Source organism: Electrona antarctica (assembly GCF_951216825.1).
Source record: "Electrona antarctica genome assembly, chromosome: 16".
Classification (NCBI taxonomy): Eukaryota; Metazoa; Chordata; class Actinopteri; order Myctophiformes; family Myctophidae; genus Electrona; species Electrona antarctica.
The window spans coordinates 25,033,553-25,056,997 of NC_136797.1; the positions used below are offsets into that span (position 1 = coordinate 25,033,553).

Below are 23,445 nucleotides of genomic sequence, written 5' to 3' on the forward strand. Positions count from 1 at the left end.
CCCCTCGCTGACAAGCACTTTGAACTGGGACCCCCCCCTCGCTGACAAGCACTTTGAACTGGGACCCCCCCTCGCTGACAAGCACTTTGAACTGGGACCCCCCCTCACTGACAAGCACTTTGAACTGGGACCCCCCCTCGCTGACAAGCACTTTGAACTGGGACCCGCCCTCGCTGACAAGCACTTTGAACTGGGACCCCCTCTCGCTGACAAGCACTTTGAACTGGGACCCCCCCTCGCTGACAAGCACTTTGAACTGGGACCCCCCCTCGCTGACAAGCACTTTGAACTGGGACCCCCCCTCGCTGACAAGCACTTTGAACTGGGACCCCCCCTCGCTGACAAGCACTTTGAACTGGGACCCCCCCTCGCTGACAAGCACTTTGAACTGGGACCCCCCTCGCTGACAAGCACTTTGAACTGGGACCCCCCTCGCTAACAAGCACTTTGAACTGGGACCCCCCCTCGCTGACAAGCACTTTGAACTGGGACCCCCCTCACTGACAAGCACTTTGAACTGGGACCCCCCCTCGCTGACAAGCACTTTGAACTGGGACCCCCCCCCCCTCGCTGACAAGCACTTTGAACTGGGACCCCCCCCTCGCTGACAAGCACTTTGAACTGGGACCCCCCTCGCTGACAAGCACTTTGAACTGGGACCCCCCCCCTCGCTGACAAGCACTTTGAACTGGGACCCCCCTCGCTGACAAGCACTTTGAACTGGGACCCCCCCCTCGCTGACAAGCACTTTGAACTGGGACCCCCCCCCCTCGCTGACAAGCACTTTGAACTGGGACCCCCCCTCGCTGACAAGCACTTTGAACTGGGACCCCCCTCGCTGACAAGCACTTTGAACTGGGACCCCCCCCCCTCGCTGACAAGCACTTTGAACTGGGACCCCCCCTCGCTGACAAGCACTTGGAACGTAGGAGTTGATCGAGGCATTACATTTAGTTTGACTCTGTTACACAGATTGTAGCGATTTCACCTCTATTCAATTTTTCTTTATATTCAAGGAGGCATTAAAAAGGTCTTTAAAAGTCCCTAAACTGCCATGTCAGTGTCATCTGCATGCCCCCCCCCCCCCCCCCCCCATGTGCTATTATCACATGGGGACCCCCCCTGGGGGTCTTGACCCACAGGTTGAGAACCACTGACATAATCAACCGTGACAATAGTGAAAACATACAGTCACACACACTACTGTACCGTAGGCTATAGATATTGTTTTTGGATGGCTGGGGAAGAAGAGGAGCGCTTGTTTTGCAATGTTCTGCAATTTTACCACAATGACACTGTTAAATCAGTGTTTCCCGAACCATTAAAGCTCTTGGGCGCACCCAAAATGGGGCCCTAAACTTCTTTGCCATAAACTTCTCCTCCCTAAACTTCTTTGCCATAAACTTCTCCTCCCTAAACTTCTTTGCCATATTTTGCCATCTTGAAAAACCTTTTTAAATAGTGCAACTAGCAGATCTACAAGCTCACAACGTGTTTTAAATGATTTAAATTAAAAAAGGTTTTTCAAAATAGTAAAAAATGGCAAATAAATGGGATAAGGGGTAAGGGGTGGCGCAAGATTTAGCACATGGTGTCCAATACCAGTGACCCAAAAGATTCATTAACAGTCAAAATAACAGGTCTACTAGTTCACAACCTGTCGCTTTGCGCCATGCTGTGAACTGTTTTCACTATTTTGTGAAAACGGAGCAGAACAGAGCAGACCCCCCCCCCCCCTATTAATTTCAGTGGAAGTTGCTCAGTGGCGTTTTCAAGCACCCGGAAGAACGCTCTACTTCCGCATTTGACCACCAAATTTTGGTGGTCAAACGCGGAAGTGCAACCGAGGAGCGCTCAATGTTAAAGCCCAGCTGCACGGGGTTTCCCGGTCATGAATTCACGGGTCCGCCTGCAGTTCACGCTCCAACCACTAGGCCGAGTGCTTCGACGCTGGAGAGCCTCACTGGGGGCTTGGGTTTATCACGTTAAGCAGAAAAGGGCGCTCCCTTCCCCAGCCATCCTGGGACGAACAATAAGAATGCGTAACAACGTGCAGTAGGTGTCTCTCCATCACTTCTCCCCTTCCCCCTTTTTCCCCCATCGCTGACTTCCTTGTTCCCCTCTTAACTTCTCCCATCCAATCAGGTAGACCCTTGTTCCCCCCTTAACTTCTCCCATCCAATCAGGTAGACCCTTGTTCCCCTCTTAACTTCTCCCATCCAATCAGGTAGACCCTTGTTCCCCTCTTAACTTCTCCCAACCAATCAGGTGCATCACACTCCGTGTCGCACGACGGCGTCACACGGCGAACATAGCAGATCTGCAAGACCACAGCGCGTCCACGTGTTGTGGAGTTGTAGATCTGCCATGTTCTGCGAAAGCTTCGGGCATTTCCCTGAACCAACCTTCTCAAACAGTGGACATGATTCCATTCAGCGCGTGTTGGCAAATAATCACAATTTACATAACACATCATAGTATGAAACGTATAAGCGTGCGGCGCCATACAAAAATAACATTTCAGTGATTATTACTGCCGTCAAAGATAAAATGTGCTCCCTTGTCGTCTTGGAAATCTACTGTATGTTCCTTTCACAGTGCAATATCTTTGATTTTGCTACATGTATTCGGCTCAACATTCTACGCACTAAAAAGTCAATTCCTCTTTCTCTCTAGAAAAATACTATCATCTTCCTATATACTGTACTAATAATTCATACAGTAGATTATTTCCCCCCAATCAACTTGGAGGTATAAGTTATGTCTGAAAGGTTTCTTGGATCATTAGGTCAATTAAGCACATGCTTGCAATCAAGCAATGTTTCAGTGTGCTACAAGGACGTACTGTATTGAAGCATGTATAGCTGTAGTCGTTTCAAGCGACTACTTGGTGGCGCGCTATGAGCTTGTAGATCTGCTATTTTTCAATAGCTAAAGCATAACATAATGCTTACACCAAAAGGGGTTCCCGCCCAAAATGGGTTAAGCATTGTGTTATACTTTAGCTATTTTTTTGAAAGATCGTGAAAATGTGGCACAAATCTTTGATTATATTCTTTCAGAGCGAACGTTTTTAACTCAAATCTTTGCTTCTGGATTGGAACAACATATTTTGAGATGGGGGGTCCGTGGCCAAATACAAATTCTGGGGGTCCTGGACATGAAAAAGGTTGAGCACCACCGATATAGAAACATAGGTTTTTCAGAAAACTGTCATTATTTAGAAGCTTTTTTTTTTTTTTTATCGTCCTCAGTCCAAAATGGTTTAACGGTTCCCTTTGAAGATTCATATAGCGGGTTCCTAATGGACCCATACAGGTCTGTAACTCTGAGAGTGTACAAATGGAACCAATACACTTTCAGAGTTACAGACCCTTACAGGTCTGTAACCCTTGAGAGTGTACAAATGGACCCGTTCCATTTGTACACTCTAGTTGTGGTGGTCCTTGACATTAACCCATTTTGGGCGGGAACCCCTTTTGGTGTAAGCATAGAGCACCGAAGTCTGACGTCACTTTCAGTAGAGGGCGTCAATACACAGGTTCATGTATTTTTTTAGTTGCATTGAGATCCCCATAGGGCGATTTTAGGTCGCTTCATATAAGAACTGCGTTTGAAAAATAAACCGACCACCCCGGCCTTTCTGTCAGGGGAGTGGCTGTGTGTCGTTAATGATGTCCATTCATATTTGATCCAGCCATTTTCTGGAGAAAATGGAATTAATGTGGCTGCAAAAGCCTTGAAACTACATATGAAGGTAATGTCGCTGCTAATATACGTCACGCCCAGCTGTCAACACATTGCGTTCCTGAGATTCCTCGTTGACGTAAGCTCAGCTGGTGGTGACTCGACTCGTACTAACCACGAGACATTAAATATCAATAAAATTAAAATTAAAATAAACGTAATTAACATTCAGTTTCTGTTGTGCGACGGGCAGATGCAGCCACCCGCCTATACCGGAAATGTAGTCTCTGGGTTGTTTCACTCGTTTCTAACGCTTTTTTTGTTACTCTTTGCTTTGGGTATATTACTATATGTGTACATTTCCACCTTCAGTCGATGCTTCATATCCATATGAGTGAAAAGGCCGGGGTGATCGGTTTATTTTTCAAACACAGTTCTTATATGAGGCGATCTAAAATCCCCCTATGGAGATTACAATGCAAATAAAAAGTAGACGAACCTGTGGATTGACGCCCTCTACTGACAGTGACGTCAGGACTTCGGTGCTCTATTATGTTGTGCTTTAGCTATTGAAAAATAGCAGATCTACAAGCTCATAGCGCGCCACCGAGTGGCGCGCTATGAGCTTGTAGGTCTGCTATTTTTTGAAAAATCGAAGAACGACTGACATAGAAACATAGCTTTTTCAGAAAACTGTCAGGATGTAGAAGACATTTTTAGAATCTGATCTCAGGTCAAATGGGTTAAAACGTCTTGAGAACCACCGGTATTGTAATTGTATAGCAGACTTGGAAGTCCAGATACCAGCTCTCACAGTGTGATAAAAAAAACGGTCCAGAAACGGTTCCAAAGCATGTAAGGGGGTTTCCGGGGTCCCAACAACCCTAAACATGCTTCTTCTATCACCTCCGTGGGGCAGTGGGCTTCACCATGGCTGGTCCCCACCCCCCGCTTCTAGCTCCTCTGTGGGACAGCGGGGGCGTCCTCCTGGCCGCTGTCCAGCAGCTCATCCTCAGAGAAGCTGATGTGAAGGCAGGTGTCGTTGACGGGGAAGGAGAACGGTGGCAGCGTTTGTTCACAGCCACACGACGTCTGCGAATAGTCGCCGGGAAGCGCTTCTTCTTCTTCTTCTCCCCCACCGCCGCCGTCTTCTTCCAGGGGGCTGCCGGAGGCCGTCAGGAACGTGCCGGTGTCCCCGAGCAAGTCGTCAACGCCACCGTCGTCGTCGTCGCGCAGCGGCGAGAGGAGCAGGGACTTGGTCTCGGAGCGGACGCCAGAGTCCTCGCTGCCGCTCTCTCCTCCTCCTCCTCCTCCTCCTCCGTTGCTGAGGGAGTGGAAGTCGGCGGACGAAATGGAGCAGGAGGTGACGTCTTAGAAAGGATGAGACGAGGGTTATTATGAGAGTTATAAAAGTGCAGTATATATATATATATATATAAATAAACTTTAGCCGTTGAAAAATAGCAGATCTACAAGCTCATAGTGCGGCACAGAATCTTGTAGATCTGCTGTTTTTCGTGAAAATGTGGCCCAAATTTTTGAATATATATTCTTTCACAGCGAAAGGGAGAGCGACACATATTTTCAGATGGGGCTCCTTGACATGAAATAGTTTGAGAACCACCGACACAGAAAACTGCCATGATTTAGAAGACATTTTGTAGAATCTGGTCTCGGGTCTTAATGGGTTGAAAAGGAGATGCATTTTGTACGAATCAACACAACTGAGGGAGTGCATGTCGGTGGACAAAATGGAACAGGGTGTGACGTCTTGGAACGGATGAGACGAGGGTTATGAGAGTTATGAAAGTGCCGTTTAGACGCAATTTTTGTGTAGAAATAGATACATAAATAGATCTATATTCTGAAAGTAATCGATGCTATTGAGTGTTTGTTCTGTAGCAGGAGTCTCCCCACGTCTCTCTGGCTCTGTAGCAAACATAAAAATACATTTTCAGGTCAGAATACAGGTTGAATGAAAGAACATGGGAGTGCTGAGACAAATACACGAGCGGACAATTGGAACCGGAACGCCATACAATTTAAGCTTAACCCATTCAGGCCTGACGTCGAAATTTAAAAAAAAAAGTTTTCTAAATCATGACAATTTTCGGCACATTTTAACGATTTTTCAAAAATAGCAGACCTACAAGTTCATAGCGCGCCACTCGGTGGCGCGCTATGAGCTTGTAGATCTGCTATTTTTCAATAGCTAAATTATAACAATGTTTAAAACACCAAAAGGGGTTCCCGCCCAAAATGGGTTAATGGTTAATGTGGTTAAACGCTAACGTGACATGGATGTGTTCCAGGTCTCAATGGGTTAACTTATCCATCTATATATTTGGCGTTGAGATGAGACCATCACATTATGTTAAGTAAGGGATAATATCTGGCTAGGTGGTCATTGTCGGGAGATAATTCACCGACAGGGAGTTTAACCACCGAGGGGAAGCCGAGCTAGAGGCTATCCCGCCTCTAGCTGCTGCTGATTGGCCAGGCCGTTTTGTGGCCGGGCATCAAGTCTGCCTGAGAGTTCCCAGATGGGAGCAGGAGGGGGGAACCCAGTGTAATCTCTGCTGCCCCATCTGGCGGAGTCAGGTTAGGTCTGCACAAAGATCTTCACGGAGCATTAACGGTCACATGTATTTACCCTGGCTGTCCGTGTGTGTACAATGTGCAGACATCCGCTGCTAGATGTGAAGGGCAGAACAAAGGGTTCTGAAACTGAGCTGAAACGGGATGCGAGCGGTTGTCCAACCCCGTCATTGTCTTCTTCTGATCGGCGACGCGTGGCGCCTAGGGGCGTCTCCGTCTGCGTGTATGGCTGTAATCCACGTAACTCGAGAACCGTTCGCCCCCACCGACTTCAAATTCGACACACGCGCTCCACACCCCCACATGGAGTGCAGTGCCCGGGTGTTGAGAGCCTGGGACCCCATGCCCAGGGTCCATATATGGAGTTTGCCTGTTCTGACATCACAACAGACCATATTTGGACATGCCTGACACAGAACTCCATATATAGGAATAAAGGGACACAGAAGAGACAGGACAGGTACAGATATCTCTATATATGGGCATAAAAGGTACACAGACAGATGGGTGGAACGGGTATTGCATAGCCGGGTGGTTCATGGATCTCCAACCTCCATCGTTACGAGGGGTGTCAAAATAAATCGATTCGAATTAGAATCGCGATTCCCGTTATGAACGATTCAAAATCGATTTATGATTTCCATGATTTATGATTTTTTTTTCCTGGTTACATTTACAGGAGTTTTCACTACATGGAGTTTGTGATATGAAATGTAAGCTTACCCTAATCACAGTAAACATCAATCATCATTAATCATTTTCAAGTTACTGGAGTATCGTCACTTCAGTTGGATGAAGTGAAGTGGGGAGTAGATTGTGATGAAATCCTATGTATTGAATCGATAATCATTTTGAATAGAGAATTGTTTTGAATCTGGAAAAAAAAATGCTTTTGAATTTTATTTGGATTGAGAATAGAGTTGAATCGAAACAAATCGATTTTGAATCGAATCGTGACCCCAAGAATCGGAATCGAATCGAATCGTGGGACACCCAAAGATTCACAGCCCTAATCGCTAGTGACTCGGTGATCTACAGCCCGGGCACCGGTCTAGTAAAACTAATGAAAACGAAACTGAAATTGAGAACAAAAACTAAAAAATCTAAACAAAATACAAACTTAATGAAAAATGCCAAACTCTAAGAACCTTGGGACGGACTGGCAGCCATGCTGTCGGCCGTGGGCACGCCACTGAAGTCGCTCCCTGGTGAAAGGGCCCTGCTGGCCCGCCTGCGGTTGGCGGGCGGTGGGTCCAGTCTGGGGATGGTTTGGTTACACCTGCAGATTAAAGAGGAACAGCAATGACAAAACTATAGTTGATGTTGGAGACAAAGTTCTAGTCATTTCTAGGAGTCAAAGTACACGATATCTTTGTTTTTGTCCCATTCCTAAGCCAATAAGTTGATGAATCAACAAGTCTCCTTACTCCTACTTGACAGACCGACCGACAAAAATAAAACCAAAATAAAATAAAATAAAAATCTACTTGAATTCAAGGCTTCATTCATGGGGTGTGCAATTGATAGAAAATAAGTCATGTTTTGGGTGAACTACTCCTTTAACCCATTTAAACCTGAGGCTGATTCTAAAAAGCATTCTTCTAAATCCAGTTAAAACAGTTTTCAGTGGTGCTCAACCTTTTTCATGTTAAAGATCCCCATAATTATCTGTATTTGGCTGCGGACCCCCATCTGAAAATATGTTGTTCCAGGCACCCCTCAGAAGGAAAGATTTTAGTTAAAAACATTCGCTCTGAAAGAATATATATTCAAATATTTGCTTTTTCAAGATTTTTCAAAAATAGCAGATCTACAAGCTCATAGCGCGGCACTTGGTGCCGCGCTATGAGCTTGTGGATCTGCCATTTTTCAATAGCTAAAGTATAACATAATGCTTCAAACATAAATAGGGTTCCTGTCCTGGAAAAAAAAATATTCCACATTTTCACGATTTAAAAAAAATAGCAGACCCACAAGCTCGTAGCGCGCCACTCGGTGGCGCGCTATGAGCTTGTAGATCTGCTATTTTTCAATAGCTAAATTATAACAATGTTTAAAACACCAAAAGGGGTTCCCGCCCAAAATGGGTTAACCAATGAAAAGTAATAACAAGAGCTTGTGAATAATTAATAACAACTACAGTGATCCCATAGGAAGAAACGCTTTGTTGGTCTGTTTCCTGAAAGCTAAACGATTTTGTTTGGGGGACATGATGCGGTTTCCACCCGACCCACCACGACCAATTTCCATGAATCCATGCTGTGCAGTATAAGGGGTTCCTCTTTATGGGAGGCGTGGGAGAGCCCTGCTTTCTCCTTAGCAAGCAGAAATGGTTTCCAACATGCGTGAAAAGTATATAAGTCTCCCAAAGATTAATTTCCGCTATACAACACTCTTGATTTCTAAAGCCAGCTCAGAGTGAGGTAAGCCGTTACTAGATTTGATGGTTTTCCCTAGAACGCTCTGGAGCACTGGTTCACAACGTCTTGCTCGAGCATGTCACTGCATCATGCACGCGATGCCGCAGGAACTTAGGAGTTAGGTGTTCCTATACTGTCGTTTAAGCACGGCTAGAGAGCCGTTTCAACCAGATTGCTTCCTCGAAACGAGACGATCTGTTGTATAATAGTGCTGATTTCTTTACATCTCTCAGAGTGGACAATCACCGTTATGTATGTACAAACGGTTTACGGGTCCATTTGGTCCTATTTTAGTTGAGTGAGGTGAAAGACCACTAAAGGATTTGTCAGTGTAAGAAAAGAACGGGGGGGGAATGTGTGGGGCCTGTAATGTAATATCAAACTGGGGGTTCCTTTAAAATGAAAAGGGCTGCTCCTCAGGCTTTTATCTCCACCCCACACCCCCCTGCTCAGTGGCCTTGTGGTCGAGTGTCCGCCCTGGGACTGGGAGGCTGGGGTTCAATCCCCAGTCGGGTCATACCAAAGACTCTAAAAATGGGACCCAGTGCCTCCCTGCTTGGCACTCAGCACCAAGGGTTAGATTGGGGGTAAGTCCCTGCGACATACTAGCGTCATGTCCAGGGAGTGTACTTGTACATCAAGCTGCCTCACGCTACAGAAACAGGAGATAGGCTCCTGCGCTATGGGCCTCATGGCTCGGCAAGGCTACTTACTTACACCCCCCTGCTGAGGACAGGAGATAGAGAGAGAGGGGGGGGGGGGGGCAGGTGCAGGGTGGAAGATGGGAGGGAAGAGAAGAGAGGAGAGGGCTGCAGGCTTTCCTCATCTACCGAAACACAATCTATAAATAGACACACTGCAGTCTCCCATATGTTGTACCACAACAACGACACACACGCACGCACGCACGCAACCGCCTCGGGTTTACAGTAGTATACTTATGAGGACGGCAATAATTTAGGAGGGTTATTGTAAGTTTTTACCTTCTTTTTTGGTGTGGGACTGGGGCATGTCTTTTTTCTATGCCTAAACATAACCCTTACATGCGTAAAGTATATCGTAGGCTATAGCTCTACAAATATTTGACAACCGGGAAAATGTCAAGTTTCTCAAGTTCTACTATACTGTAGCTATACAGTTGTGGGCACATTGGCTCCTCGGTAGTATAGGAGTAACTGACACGCGCACGCACACGCAAACGCACGGCACCAAGCGAGAGACAAGCATAGATGCCTATACGACACGTCCTATAACAAGCCCCAAGTTCCTACCCATCTACTGACGGCTTCCCTCATGAAATCTGTTGTGTGGTTGAAGGCTGGTTTAGCTAATTAATTAACTTACTGTGCTGGGGTTTATAGTTTCTATCGGTGATCCTCAACCCTTTTCAATTCAAGGAACCCCCGGTTTGATTAATCACCAGGCCACGGACCACTATTTGATACCGATAGCTTCTCTGGGAGTCCAGTCTATACACCGTGGAAATCATCAGTGCTCATGTAACGTACAAATGGAACCAAATGGACTCTTCCCGTTGTGTATTGGGACACAGGTTTTTTTTTTTTTTTTTTTCACCCAACACTGACAGTATAGTACAATATCTACTTTACAGTAAGATCTACTGTACTATAAATTATCAAGCAGTTTATAAAATGATGCGTGCCACAGTTCCATCCTGGCTCTCCCCTCCTCCCCCCCCCCCCAAACCTCACTCCGCATGTGTGTGCACGGCAAGGCACGGCGCCGTGCACACACAGTACACGCGCTACGCATCATTGCCATCTGTAGAGGTGGAGTCATTAATGTCATGCCGTTCAGTTTGGAAAGGCTGCCGAGAAGGATATCCGGCCACTCATGTGTCCTTGCTTATTATAGCTCCTCCGAGACGCCTCCTAATATCCCTGCCTCATGCACCTCGTGCATGTACAGTGTATTTGACACAGTGCTCATGCAGTATATCACGTTAGAAATATTTGACATACTGTATCGTCGCTGCCCACGTGATCATAACACACACAAAAGCATCAAAAGTAGCACACCCACTAAGCTAAAAAAAGGGGTGTGACACCAAAAGAAATTGCAATAGTTTCAAGGTTTTTTATGATACTTAGGGCAGTACCAGGTCTTATTACTTAAAATGGTCGCCAAGGACTTATTTAACTTCTTTTTCATGATGTCCTGGACTGCCAAGGACGTGCTTTTCGTGTTTTATAACATGGTAAAAAAAAAAAAAAAAAATTGAGAAAAAAAAAAAAAAAAAAAAAAAAAAGATATATATATGGTGGCGGTCTGGGCCTTTTGGCGCCCCCTGGTGGCGATGGATGAGTTAAAGGACCACTTCACCACTTTTCAACCTATCTTCATATACTAGGTCCTCACTAATAATCATGATAAAATGGCTACCATTTTTTTCTACTCATTCTGTGTCTCATAGGAGGGCTTTGGGCAGTTCAGAAACCTGTATACCAGTGACATCATCGATGGGGAATCCAAGCTATTAGAAACTGCAGGCTTTCTAGTCCTGAAAAGTTGCAATGCGAAAATGGAAGCCATCGTTCTCACGATAATAAAAGTCTAAATGTTTTTGTAGAAAAATATTGTTTAAAAATAATCTGCCTAACGATGTCACTGGTGGACGGGTTTCTGAACTGCCCACAGTCCTCCTATGAGAAGCAGAGAGTAGAAAAAAATTGTGCCATTTTATCATGATTATTAGTGAGGACCAATTATATGAAGATGGGTTGAAAAGTGGTCCTTTAACTTAAGGAGGCGTGATCAATGCCATTTGGCTATTCTGAGTGGCCAAACAGCATTGACCACGCCTCCAGGTCTTAAGTTAAGTAATAAGACCTGGTACTTAAGACACGCATAATACTGCCCTTAGGGTCATCCAAATAACTAATAATTAAAATTTGATTATTATATAAAGCATGCGACGTGTCAAACTAGGGGTTATTCATGATTCTGAATCCAATTCCAAGCATTAGTTTTGCATGAAAAACCCTCCTTGGGCTAAAAACGGCCATAGCCACTTGCCCAAATGTGCCCAAATGTGTTTTTCGTGCAAAAACGAATGCTTGGAATGGGTTCAGAATCATGAATAACCCCTAGTTTGACACGTCACATGCTACTTAAAGCATAATTACAATTTGACATGTTTGCCTTTTGTACCCCAACGTTCAACCCCTGAATTTACCATGATCCAACATTTATATAATAATCAATTTTTAATATGTTATTTGGATGACCCTAAGGATCATAAAAAAAACATTGAACGATTACTATCGCAATCTCTTTTGGGTCAGATTTTAGATTGACTGGCCTATTAAAGCGGCATGTTTTGAGCTCGTCGATCGGCTACTTTTGCTATTTTTGAGCGGTGATAGCCACTCCTATGTCCAGCTTTTAGTGTGTGTGTGTGTGTGTAAAAACTTTGTCCTCACACAAACATTTAGTGCCATTGACAATGAATGGACAATTTTGAGTGTTTCAAACATTGCTTGACACAAACATTGAAGACGAAGATGAGGACGAAAATTCTGATTGGCCCGGAATGAGATGAAGTATGATGACGCACGATGATAATTGATGATGAAGTGTGACTTTTGAATTTGAATCCTGAAAAGTTAACAGCTTTGGAAACATGATATCTTGACTTGCTTCACTATACATCTTCCGCTTCGGGGAAAAGGCTTTCCGAACTACAGTCCGGAGAATCAGGACATGGGAAAAGTCCGTACAGGCTGACTGGCTGATTAGATCCATGCTCACATGGTTATAGGATTGTGCAGAGCCACATCCGCATGATGTTGTAACTGGATGTGATTACGCTATTATCCCATTCTGGACGGGAACCCGTTTAGGTGTTTTAGCATTATTTAGCTATTGAAAAATAGCAGATCTACAAGCTCATAGCGCGCCACCGAGTGGCGCGCTACGAGCTTGTAGGTCTGCCATTTTTGAAAAATCGTGAAAATGCGGCACAAATCTTTGAATATATATTCTTTCAGAAGCCTTTTTTTTTATTTCGACATCAGGTCTAACTGGGTTATGCACTCATTATTAGGAGAGCAATCACCGTGCTGATGTTTTTACGGCAGACAAGATACAGGCTGACATGACAGCGGACAGCACCCATCACATGCCCACAGCTGTCAGCGATGGAGAAAGTACTACGTTGTTGTTTTTTGTTTGTTTCCTTTTTTTACGCGAGTAAAAAAGGTTGGTGACGGGTGCGTAGGACAAAAGGTGCAAATGTTCAATAGGGGATCTCTCATAATAAAATCAAAGAAAGAGGTTCACACTGTCTGGGCTTAAAAACAAATTGACAAAGATGATGGTCTAACGAAACGCTTTTATGATCAGAGATCCCCTTCTGGAAAGTAAGTAAAAGTACAAACTTTGATCTACAAACTCACAATGCGTCCTGATGCGACGTGTTGAGAGCTTGTAGATCGGCTATATTAAATTGCTGAATTATAGAACAACAAGGCTTAATTTCCTAATGCCTGTTTTGTATCAATAACATGGTAAATGGCTAAATGCTAAATGGTGCATTTACAAAGCACCTTTATCCAAAGGTGCTTTACATAGATTGTGCATTACTGTACATTCAGCCATTCACACACCGATGCCGGAGGAAACCATGCAAGGCACCAACCTGCACATCGGGAGCAATTAGGGGTTCAGTCTTGCTCAAGGACACTTTGACACTAGGGCCTGACTGGCAGCCAAATCTAGCCTGAATGTAGCCTGAATCAGATCTGTGTCACTTCAAGATAGAAATCCGATTTGCTTAAATAAGTCTAAATGCAGACAGGTCACATGGAATCCGAATTTTTCAAATGTGACTTGAGTCACATCCAGAGGTGCAGGTTTCAAATCTGATTTAAATCCGATCTGAGGAGATCTGGCTCAGTCTGAATGCAACGACCACATGAAGTGACCTGAGTCACATGTCAAACTGTCCAAACGTCACCCGCAGCGCGACCCGAGCGCTACTGACGTGACGTCATTACAGAGCGCGAGTATTTTGATTTAAGTAAACAAACAAGAGAGAGAGAAAAACAACCAAACGAGAGCAAAAGAAAAGAAGCGAGAGGACAGAAAAGAGAGAAAACAATAGTGCAACACACGTTTGTTTTATAGGAATAATGTCACTTCATTATGTCAGCACTACAGCGGATGCCGGACAGACGGTGAAATCTGTACCAAAGTCCTGACGTCACTCGCTCATCCCTTTGGCCAGGGTCGCAGAAGTTTCATTTTAAATCGTCTCATATAAGCATTGTGGTCCAAAACTGTCAAAGCGATATTGTCGGGGAGGTGTCTCTGTATCGTTACAACAATCAGTCACTCATATTTGATAGTCAGTTTCTAGCAAAAAAAATAATAATTTGGCAGCAGTAACATTAGCGTTTTCTCTCAGTCAGTTGATTCTTTATATCCATATGAGTCAAACCGCTGTGATCATTTGTTTATTTTTCGAACACAGTTCTTATTTGACGCAATATGAAGAAGTTATTAGAATTCCGAAGGGGTGGAGGCGGTTAAATTCAAACCGGGTAGGATGTGAAATGACACTCCTCCTGTCATATCACTGGGGAGGAGGCACACTGGGGGATGCCTCCGTACAATATTCTAAACTTCTCAAAATGTACAGAAACAAGGCTGTTTATGAGGATATTTCTCGCGGAGTGGTAGAGAACGGCTACACGCGGTCCTATCTGCAATGTCAGATTGTTGTTGGTTAAAATAGAAAGGAGAGCATCGTAGTCCCGATGCCAAAAATACTTTTTAATGTATTGTATAATAAAAAGTATTTTTGGGACTACGAGCTGTGCGACCTCTCCTTTCTATTTTAAAGTTTGTCATCCCGTGGTCAGCACCTCCCTACTGTGTGCGCTCCTAACTTGTTTGTTTAGATTGTTGTTGGTTACCACGGTAAACCAAAGCATCTAAACATGTTTAGAAAAGGAGGAAATGACAGCTAAAATAAAGCAAATCCCACTCAGATTCCACAGCAACCAGAAGTACTGAATTACTGGATGGTGATTTGTCCAAAGTCTCCAAACAGCTTTGTGGGAATACAAAATGCTGCATTTTTTCAGTTCCAAGTATTTTGTAGTTGCAGATATCGTGATATATCGTTGATGAAATTTCATACAATATATCGATATATCGCAAATATCGCAATATATCGAATATCGTGATATTATCGTTATCGAGGGCCTAATGTCGCAATATATATTGTATCGTGAGGAACCCATATCGTCCCACCCCTAGTAGTAACATGGGCCCCATGTAATTGAAAAGGTTTTGTGCCAGGGCCCCCCAAGAGATGATTTGTCAAACCAATTGTCACGATTTGTTTTTCAAAAGTAGTCACACAAAAAGAAAAGAAAAAGGAAAACAAGAGGCAGAGTTTCCATCTGAAAATATGTGTCATATTAAAGTCAACTGAAATCTAGTCTGCATCTGTACTTCGGCAATAACAAGAGGGGCTGAGAATATAAAACAATGCATAAATCTACACAATGCTGTACATCAATCTCGCTCAATCTTATTTACATAAAAATCTGCTGGGACTCGCAGACGCATGAAATAAAAAGTGAGCATTCTGTGTATGAGAGTAGCATATTAAGTTGACCAGAAAAATGTGACTCTACAAGAGAACGGCTTAATGTGCAACTATCATGCTTAATTTTATACTGCAGTGTATCAATCATGTGTTGATTGTTCATCGTGTTCACCTGTTTCTTGTTAGCCCTCGTGTCTTTTAAAGCCCTAGCTGTCCACTGCCCGTCAGTTCAGCATGTTAGCCTGTTATTTCAGTTGTTAAACGTGTTAAAGGAGCATTCAGTGATTTGGGTGATTTGGAAAACCCCCACTCGATCATGATTGGAGGAAGGCCCCTCTCATCCTGATTGGATGAAGGCTTTGCCACCCGCCACCAAAACTGAAACTAGGGTTTTTTGACCCCAGGGGCTCACTGGGGACAGGGAGGAACTCCTTATATGGTCAGCACACTCTATGGTAGGGAGGATTATCAAAAAAAAAAGGAAAAAAAAGTAATATTTGAATGAAGTGAAATCACTGAATATACCTTTAAGTTTCCTGTGTATAATGCCTGTAACTGGAGACATTTATTTGGTCACTGACAGCGGTGTGCGAGATACTTGAGAAATGAAGAGCTGCTGAAACCCTAGCGTTCCCCAACCATATCAAAGAAGCCCCCAGCTTTCCCATCCTAAAACTGCTCACAAAACCCAGGTCTTCAATATGGCTTCTCCCAGCAGACTGCACAACCCTTTCTTTCCACTGTTTTTATTGGTTTTACTCGAGAGACTTTTTCTTTCGTGTTTCCCTAATAAAGTTGATTGTTTTTTTTGTTTTTTTCCCTCCCCCCATGTAAAGTGTCTTTAGACTCTTTGGGTACTTAAAAAGTGCTATATAAATGTGAGATTATTTCTGAGTAGTCGTGTAACATTACACAGCAGAGTGCATTATGCTGCACACGAAGGCCATTTGTGGCCAACAGAGCTGCTAGCTATATAATAAGACGACTCACAGAGTCTAAAGGCTAGCATGCCAAAGATGATTGATATTATTACCAAGATCTTTACATCTTTGTACATCCCTAGTATGACATGGAACACATTTCTGGTACCCTACTTCCTGTCACTCTCTCAAATGTTCAGAGAGAGAGAGAAAAAAACACACAAGGGAGAACGATAATGAAACATGACAAGGAAACATGAGGGGAAACATCCAGGAAATGAAAGAGGAACACGGATAGAAGACAGAGGGAAGAGAAAAGAGCTTCTGCTTGCGAGTCCAGGATCTTAAGATAATGTAAAGAGATTAAAATCCCATTAAGAGATAATTACATCACACCATATCTGCATTTGTGTGTGTCTGCAGTGTGTCAGTGCATGCGTGTGTGTGTGCCGGCCGTGCACTACACCAAAGGCTCAGGTGAGGACAGAGGCTGTGTAAAATATATGGCACTGAAATAGTACTTAAACTCCACACTTTAGTTGACCGTATCCCCCAAGGGCTGTATACTAGGCCCCCTCCTAGTTTACCCTAGGCCCCCTAGGGCTGTATACTAGGCCCCCTCCTAGTTTACCGTATCCCCCAAGGGCTGTATACTAGGCCCCCTAGGGCTGTATACTAGGCCCCCTAGGGCTGTATACTAGGCCCCCTAGGGCTGTATATGAGGCACCCTAGGGCTGTATACTAGGCCCCCTAGGGCTGTATACTAGGCCCCCTAGGGCTGTATATGAGGCCCCCTAGGGCTGTATACTAGGCCCCCTCCTAGTTTACCGTATCCCCCAAGGGCTGTATACTAGGCCCCCTAGGGCTGTATACTAGGCCCCCTAGGGCTGTATATGAGGCACCCTAGGGCTGTATACTAGGCCCCCTAGGGCTGTATACTAGGCCCCCTAGGGCTGTATACTAGGCCCCCTAGGGCTGTATACTAGGCCCCCTAGGGCTGTATACTAGGCCCCCTCCTGTTTTTTCCCCACACTAAATAACTTGGCCAAAACTAGCCATCTGTTCAAAACATAGTCGTCCTCAGCGGTCGCAGTCGGCAGAATCCTCGTTTCTCCATTATTTTAATTGACTTACATTTCCGTGTTTCTTTTTTCCGTAAATTAATACCCTTCTTGACAATGTATTTATTTTGTATGTATTCATAAGTAAATTTGACAGTGACAAGCAAAAAAAAAAAGAAAAAAAAAAGAAACTTTGGATTGTACAGTACGTGGGTGTTTCTTCTAGCCGAGGGTAATTTGCGACCTCTGTCCCTGAAATACTACAGTGTCACACAATAGTATCAAAGATAGCAGATCTACAAGCTCTAAACTCAACATGACGCGACACCTTTTGAGCTAAACCTCAGTCCCAGTACATCCATAGACATATATACGTAGACACCCTTTCCGGCTCTGAGGCGTGTGCCTTCGCTTGAAGGCACAATTTTCCCGACATTCCTTGCAAAGCATTAGCGGAAGCAAAGCGGAAGCTTGTCAAGCTTCCGCGTGCGTAACATAAGTCCCGGAAAAGACGTGCTGTGATTGGCCAGTAGTCACTTGAGTGACAGCGAGAGACATGGAGGAGTCACATGACTCATGAGTGCCGCCACTTGGGCAGCGGCGCAGTCGCCTTCAGCAAATGCCTTCAGGACTTCTAAATAAGAAAGCTGCGGAGAACTGTTGCTTTGTGTTCACTCTTTAATGTTTTCTGTTAGTAATCTAATCCCCCATGGCTCTGATGTTGTATTGTTAATAACTTTGTTGTTTGTGTTTGTTTGTTTGTTTGTTTGTCTTGTTTTGTATTGTAATGTAAATTATCATGACTTATAAAGATTTGTTAAAAAAAAAAAAAAGCCTTCAGCACTGCACTTCCGCCTTCATTGGGATACACGTCGCTCCAATGAACTGCAACGGCCAGTGAGGCATCTATTTCTTATAATATCTATGAGTACATCCCTCCTCCTCATTCACTCTTCCTTCCTCTCAAGGCTGACTTATACTTACTTATGCCAAAAACAGCTAAATGCGTTGTGAGCTTAAAAAAAAAATCGCTATTTTCGGCATGCATTGTCATGGCGCGTACCAAAGTACTGTTGGCCGCCGGACCGGTTCCATTAGCTGTAGGCTTCTTCTGATAAGTTGAGCTATTCTCTGATGAGAAGCAGCTATCATCAGAGAATAGCTGGCTCTGTCTATCTCTTTCCACTCATCTGCCTGCCAATTGATCAATCAATTGATCAATTGTGTTCCGGCTTGGCTCAATGGATCTAACAAGTTCCCATTTAGCGATATCACAATGAAAACAATTTTTCAGGCATATAAAGAAACATATTTTTTTTTTTTTGTTATATTGCAGTGCAGTGTGTGTGTGTCCCGAATGAGACTCCAATTAGCGGCAGGGGTCAATGGGTCGTTGGCAAAATGTTTAGGAGTAATATAATCATGTTTTGTGTGTGTGTGTGTGTGTGTGTGTGTGTGTGTGTGTGTGTGTGAGAGACACGGCTTGGCCTGTTGTCGCGCCACCATGAGGCTGATTTGAAAACTGTCAAGTGGCATTTCTTCCTCAGCCTAGTGGGAATATGCATGCACAGTTTCACCGCAATCGGACGCTGCGTTGAGTAGTTGTGGCGATTTGTACAAAACGGGTACAAAGCGGGCTACTCCTGAAAAGTTTAGAAGACAATCGTAGGCAATGAGGGTGGATTATGAGAAATCAAACAAACCCGTCTTGATCACATGACTATGGAGAGCATGTGTACTGATTTGCGTGAAATTTGGATAACATCTGAAGGAGTAATATTAGAAAATGTGTTTTACATAATATGTTCTCTTTATAGCGCCACCAGGAGGCCGACATATTATGTCGGCCTCCTGGTGGCGCTATAAAGAGCAGATGTGAAAAATTCCAGGCAAAGGTTTTTCCTTGGCCTCTAGGGAGTTGGCATACAAAGTTATCCACAAATCCGTGCAGTTGGAGGTAAAAACACTTTTCGGCCAGTTATAGCGCCACCATGAGGCTGAGTTCTTCCTCGGCCTAGTGGGAATGTGCGTGCGCAATTTCACGGAAATCAGACGATGTGTTCATGATTTGCAGCATTTTGTTTGAAACTGAGCACTCCTGCGAACTTTGGAAGCCAATCTTAGCCAATCAGGATGGAGTCTGAGAAATCTGAAAGACCCGTTTCGTTGAATGGCTCTAGAGAGACTGTGTAGCAATTTGCGTGATGTTTGGATCAAATCTGTAGGTGTACTGTCCAAAAACTTGTTTTGCACAAAGCGGCCTCCTGGTGGCACTATAACAGGCCGTTCTGGAAGTTTTGGGGCAGAGGTTCATTGTTGGCATCCAGGGAGTGTGTGTGCAAAATTTGGCATCGACCGGGTTAACGGTGCCGGAGATTAGCTGTTCACAGACGGACGGACGGACACGCGGACGGACGGACACACGGACGGACGGACACACGGACGGAGTGCAAAACATACTCTCTCCCCATGCCTTCGGCCTGGTGGAGACAAAAATGTCTTTTCTGAAAAAGCTATGTTTCTATGTCAGTGGTTCTTCGATTTTTCAAAAATAGCAGATCTACAAGCTCATAGCGCGCCACTCGGTGGCGCGTTATGAGCTTGTAGATCTGCTATTTTTCAATAGCTAAAGCATAACATAATGCTTTAACACCAAAAGGGGTTCCCGCCCAGAATGGGTTAAACATACGTTGTGTATATGTGTGTGTGTTGCCAATTATTTGGGGGCCCCACTTGCAGTATCCTCACGGACCACCAGTGGGCATAAAAGCGACACAGACCGATGGGTGGAACAGGTACTCTGCTTAGCCGGGCGGGGCATGGATCTCCAACTTCCATCGTTACCGACCGAAAGGAAAAGTGATGATGACGATGATGATGTTTTAGCACCTAATGATGATGGCACTTTATAATGATTCATTTTGTACTGTACTTTAATGGATACTCTCCTTTTTTTCTTATCCTTTTTTATCAATTGCACAGATGTGCCCATGCCCTGTTGTCACATGTCTGTTGTTGTGTTGTACTGTTTTACAAACCTCTACGACCTGCTGTAAACCAAATTGCCCCCCCCTGGGACACTAATAAAGAACTTGAACTTGTTACCGACTCGGTGCTCTACAGCCAGGCACCGGCCTAGTTAATTAATAATGTAAGAAATAAAAAAAACACATCTTACTTGTCGTCCATGTTTGCTGAATTCCTCGCCGAGTACGGGACAACGTCGGAGCTCTCGCCGTTCTGCGATTCCTCGCTCGCCCCGATGAAAGGGTCCGCCGCCTCATCCCCGTTCACAGGGCCGGTTGGTTTGGTCCGCCCGTTGTGCAGGTTGAGCAGGTTGAGGTAGGACTCGGCATAGTCCACCCGGGCGGAGGGGAGAGGGGTGTTTCTCGGCCACGCAGGGGTGGAGGTGATGTGGTTCTTCAGGTTCAGGGAAAGAGCTTTCGTCGACGCAGCAACTGCACGCCACGATGAGTCCTTGTCGTCTGTGAAGACGACAAGTCTGATGATCAGGCATACTTTCACCATGGATTACAAAACTACTTCAACCCTATTTCGGCCATTGGAAAACAGCCAATCTTCAAGCTCACAAATATTTTGTATACATTTTGAAAGGACATAAAATTCAACTTTTTCAAATTTGTTGGCGTTCTTTTGGGCTCCCCTACTGTATGTATTTTCTATCCCACAAATGCATAAAAAGCAAGGCTTTTGCACACCTACAGGCGACAGGTGCGTAGGAGAGGGTACGGTGCCCGACAATGAAAAAGGAACAAACACCCGCACACGGTCTTCAAATGCAGTGAAAAAACTTAAATAGGGAAACGGCAACGTTTCGGCCTATGCGGCCTTCATCAGTCATCTATTTATGATCCGTTTATTCTCATTTAACCATATGAGAGTACCTGTCACCTTAAGTGAGTGATGTCTTTTCCTGGTTTGACCTGATAGGCCTACCATTAGGTTAGACAGCCTACAAAAAGATGCTCTCTCATTTGTGTTCATAAAGATAGATGAAGGCCGCATAGGCCGAAACGTTGCCGTTTCCCTATTAAAGTTTTTTCACTGCATTTGAAGACAGTGTGCGGGTGTTTGTTCTTTTTTTATCCCACAAATGCGCAATTTTGAACAATCGGGCTTTCTCATCATATAGGGCTTTTATGGAAATTGCTCTCAGGAACAGCTCAATTTTGGTCATATGTGGTGTCATCAGTATGACAGTATCACCCTAATTTGTATAATTCCTCCCCCTCTTCAGTCTGCATTTCCACTTTGTTTACAATGTCCACCATCGTTGATTTTCCACGCTGGCATGGAATGGAAACAAGCCTGGGTTTATCTGGCATCAGTATTATAATTACTAAAATATTAAAAAATTTGCATATCAGCATAAAACAGCTTCAGAAGCTAAAATGAAATGCCATGGACTGGTTATATCAGAGTGTTGATTTGAGGCTCAAACCATTAGAAATAAGTTTGAGGGACACAAGACAATATATTATTAAATATTTTTAAAAGGCATGTTATGCTTGAAACTGCTTGAACTTGTGAAGTACATTTAGTACTTCACAAAGTAAAGTCATTAAATTGTCACTTTAGAAATGTTGCCATACTACGAGTCAATGTGGGCCAACTCACTGTGCGCGGCGGGTTTGTTTTGGGCGCCCCCTGGCTCCCGGCGTGTCTGCGCGGGAGGAGGTGGAGCCTCCTGGCCCGCCGGCAGCGCCTCCAGGTCTTTGAGCTGCTGGACGAGCAGCGCCAGGTGCTGCAGCAGGTCCCGGTTCTGCAGAACCAGCTGGTGAACGCGGGCCTGGGCCTCCATGCGGGCAGCCACCTCCGCTGCCATCTGGTCCTTCAGCAGCTGGACCTGCAGGCAGACGGAGCGGAGCGGAGCGGAGCGGAGCGGAGCGAGAGAGAGAGAGAGAGAGAGAGAGAGAGAGAGAGAGAGAGAGAGAGAGAGAGAGAGAGAGAGAGAGAGAGAGAGAGAGAGAGAGAGAGAGAGAGAAACCATGACCACCACACCAGTGTTGATTTTGACAGCACATTTTTTATTTTAGTTTTAGTCATGGTCTCTTGAATGGTTTTCATTTAGTTTTAGTCACCTGGAATGTTTTAGTGTTTAGTCTAGTTTTATGAACAGTGTGGGTCCATTTGGTTCTATTCGCGCACACTCTCAGAGTTACAGACCCGGAGTGGGTCCATTTGGAACACCTGGTTGTTCCCAGGGCCAGGACCCGATGTTGAAAACCACTGACCTACTGTAGTTCATTTCTGTTTAAAAACACTAAATCCCCAATTATACTCCCTATCCAATGTTACCCATCACACACACCGACTACAAATAGAATACTCCTAAGCCATGATTTTTACACGAGGAATAATTTATTCAAATTTCTATTCGTAGGCCCGAAACTGAAAGTAGTGACGGACAGGGAGGCTTTGTGTTCATAATTCATTTGAGTGCTGCATTGTGCTCCGACAATGAACCTCTGCAAATATGACTGACAATGAAGAAGGAATGTTTGCCCAAATGATTTTTTAAGAACCAATAGGATAGCTATGTGCGTTTGTGTGCGTGCATGCATGTGTGCGTGTGTACGTGCATGCATGCATGTGCTGTTTCCTGTAGAAATGTGTTGTGTCATAACTATGTTGACACTGCCACCTGGTGGCACTGCCGCAGAGAGACACAAAGGTTCTGAATGTGGCTTATATCATGGAATAACTCTCTCAATCTCTCTCTCTCTCCCCCACTCTCTCTCTCCACAACAGAGGTAAATCGTATATAAAGAGTGGCTACATTTGACAATTGTGAGGTATTTTTGAGTGGTGCAACCACTCCCTTACGGAGCTATGTGTGTGGGTGGCTGGCTGGGTGCTTCTGAGCACGAAAACAGCATGGTTGTTTTTCACCACCTGTGCGCAACCTAACACACACAAACACACATGCACATTGTAACTGTATATATGGTGATTTCGGGTGTGCCAGTACAGTACAGTGACAGTAGAGGGTACAGTAGAGGGACCGCCACACGGTAACTGTCATTTCTCAACCGTTTCGGACGTGGGGCGGCTCGCCGGAATCGGGCCGGCACCCTGGGTGCGTTCCTGTGGGTCTGGAACTCCCCCCCCCCCCCCTCACTCACTTCACACAGGTGTGATTTTTACTTGGAGTATTA

The 23,445-nt window shown here is 44.7% G+C and overlaps 1 protein-coding gene across 2 annotated transcripts in view; it reads right to left on the minus strand.

Annotated features, from left to right (window-relative positions):
- The window catches only part of LOC306939671 (carboxyl-terminal PDZ ligand of neuronal nitric oxide synthase protein), a 450,703-nt gene that overhangs the window by 378,661 nt on the left and 48,597 nt on the right, over positions 1–23,445 (minus strand). The window contains exons 9-12 of one of the 2 annotated variants that reach the window (XR_013791908.1): positions 21,905–22,133; positions 20,445–20,751; positions 7,434–7,564; positions 4,449–5,057 (exon numbers count right to left, since the gene is read on the minus strand). Coding sequence is in view for 1 of the 2 variants with exons in the window: in XM_079524326.1 (XP_079380452.1) it covers positions 4,642–5,057; positions 7,434–7,564; positions 20,445–20,751; positions 21,905–22,133 (1,083 nt within the window). In the remaining variant the exon portion in view is untranslated. Of the gene's footprint in view, positions 1–1,826; positions 5,058–7,433; positions 7,565–20,444; positions 20,752–21,904; positions 22,134–23,445 lie in introns of those variants that run through there. The other variant, XM_079524326.1, reaches the window with a different exon arrangement.